Source organism: Empidonax traillii, unplaced genomic scaffold, assembly GCF_003031625.1.
Source record: "Empidonax traillii isolate 1590-97213 ecotype Southwest subspecies unplaced genomic scaffold, ASM303162v1 scaffold2634:size45629, whole genome shotgun sequence".
NCBI classification, from domain to species: Eukaryota; Metazoa; Chordata; class Aves; order Passeriformes; family Tyrannidae; genus Empidonax; species Empidonax traillii.
In genome coordinates this window covers 39,896-42,185 of record NW_020957827.1, presented here as the reverse complement: position 1 = coordinate 42,185, position 2,290 = coordinate 39,896, and the positions used below count along the sequence as shown (strand labels likewise).

Genomic DNA, 2,290 nt, shown 5'->3' with positions numbered 1-2,290 from the left:
GCCAGAAGGTCCCCCCTGAGCCTCCTTTTCTCCAGGATGAGCCCCCCCAGCTCCCTCAGGAGTTCTCCAGGAGTTCTCTCCCAGCTCCCTTCCCTGCCCTGCACACACTGGTGTATCCATTGGCTCCAAGCTGGACATGAACTCATTTCCAAGCTGCCTTTCCCACATTACATATGGAATATGTACTAAGTCACCTTCTTCCCAGCCCAGGCCAAGCCTGCCCATGATCCACCTTCCACTGCAGGACCAACATCCACCCTCACGTGTCCAGGCTCCCCTGTTGAGGCCCCAGTTATTCAAACCAAGCTGGGAACAGCAGATTTCTGAGCTGCCCGGTGCAAAAACAGTTAAAAGCTCCTTCCCTGAACTGCAACGTGCTCCTTGTTTCCAGCTGGATTAATTACTGGTCCATGGGAGTTCAGGGCTCAAGCTACTCAGGGTACTTGTTAAGGAGGGTTTGTGTTTAATCCACCAGGGAGACAATCAGCAGCACTGTCACAACCTGCTCCAGAGCCAGTGCTTCGCTAATTAGTGCCCTAACGAGGCCTGGCCCGGCGGCTCCAGGGGCTGTGACACCGGGCAGGGCACCCACACAAAGAGCCCCCAGCCCTCGGGGTGCGGCTGTGCCCACCTCACCTGGCGGTGCCACAGTGCTGCCACCTCCACCAACCACCCGGGAGCCAAACATCTGCCGGGAAAAACGCTGGCACATTCCAGTTTGTGCCACTGTCACCGCTGGGAAGGGCTCATTAAACAGCCAGGATGGGGGGCTGGAGGGAAACTGGGAGAATGTTTGACACCCTTTGGCCCTGAGTGTTTCCCAGGTTTAACATCGGGTCCAGCTGTTAACGGGGCTGAGCTGATCCCGGGTCTACCATTTCCAACGGTCCAAAGCACAGACAACTGTACTCCAACTGTAAACCCACGTAAATTAATCATTCTAAACCATAGATTATAAATCACTTTAATCGTGGGAAAAGATCAGAGATCTTTTATAAACTTCAGGAAAATGACGATGTTTAAAAAAAGGTGGATTAAAGGACAAACCACCTGCTTAGAAATCCAGTTGTGGGTACCTCAGTGGGAGCCACCTGAAGTTTAGGGTTTATATTTTTTTATATATTTTTATTTAATATTTTTACTTTTTTGGGTATTTTTTATTTTTATTTTAAATTTTTAATTTTAATTTTTATTTTACAGTTATTTATAGATTCACATTATATTTTATAGCTATATTTTCACATTTATTTTTATGTTTATATTTTAGTTACATTTTTACATTTATTTTTATATTTAAAATTGTATTTTATCTTTATCTTTATGTTTGTATTTTATAGTTACATTTTACATTCATTTTTCAATTTATACTTGTATATTATAGTTATATTTTTACTTCTTTATTTTTATATAATTATATTTTTATATATTATATATTTAAATTTATTTTTATATTTTAGTTATATTTTCACATGTATTTTTATATTCATAGTTGTATGTTATATTTTTACATTCGTATTTAGATTTATATTTTATAATTACATCTTCACATTTGTACATTTTAATTTTGAAAAGTTCTATAATTATATTTTACACATATTTTTATATTTTATAATTATATTTTAAATTTTTAATTTATAATTTTATCTTTACGGTTTTATATTTTATAATGATATTTTTAGTTTTAATTTATAATTATATTTAACATTTTTTTTATATTTTATAATGATATTTTAATTTTTTAATTTTATACTTTACTTATAGTTTTACATTTTCACATTTATATTTGTATGTTCCATTTGCATTTTCAAATTTACATTTTTTATATTTCATATTTATACCTTTACATCTATTTTTCTATCCGGCTTTTATATTTACATAAATATTTCAATCTACAAACCTTTCCCCTGCTCCCCACTGGCCCACGCAGCTCCAGGGGGAGCAGCCCGAGCTCTCCTCCTCCCCACCCACCCTTTCCACGCGGAAAACATTCCCACTGGAAAAAACAAGCACCAGTGGCACAACCAACCCTTCCTGCAGCTGCGGCTGAGCTGTCCCAGCCCACGGGGAGGAGATGGGACCCGTCCCCTGGGGATGGGACACCCCAAACTTCCAGCCCCGTCCCTGGGGATGGGACACCCCAAACTTCCAGCCCTGTCCCCTGGGGATGGGACACCCCAAACTTCCAGCCCCGTCCCCTGTAGATGGGACACCCCAAACTTCCAGCCCCATCCCCTGGGGATGGGACACCCCAAACTTCCAGCCCCGTCCCTGGGGATAGGACACCCCAAAC

At 40.8% G+C, this 2,290-nt stretch overlaps 1 protein-coding gene across 1 annotated transcript in view; it reads right to left on the bottom strand.

The window, feature by feature from the left end:
- Positions 1-2,290, bottom strand: part of NRF1 (nuclear respiratory factor 1) — a gene marked incomplete at its 3' end in the record, with an annotated part of 12,202 nt that overhangs the window by 3,319 nt on the left and 6,593 nt on the right. The window contains exon 3 of the mRNA XM_027910017.1: positions 637-688. Within this exon, the coding sequence (XP_027765818.1) occupies positions 637-688 (52 nt within the window). The remainder of the gene's footprint in view (positions 1-636; positions 689-2,290) is intronic.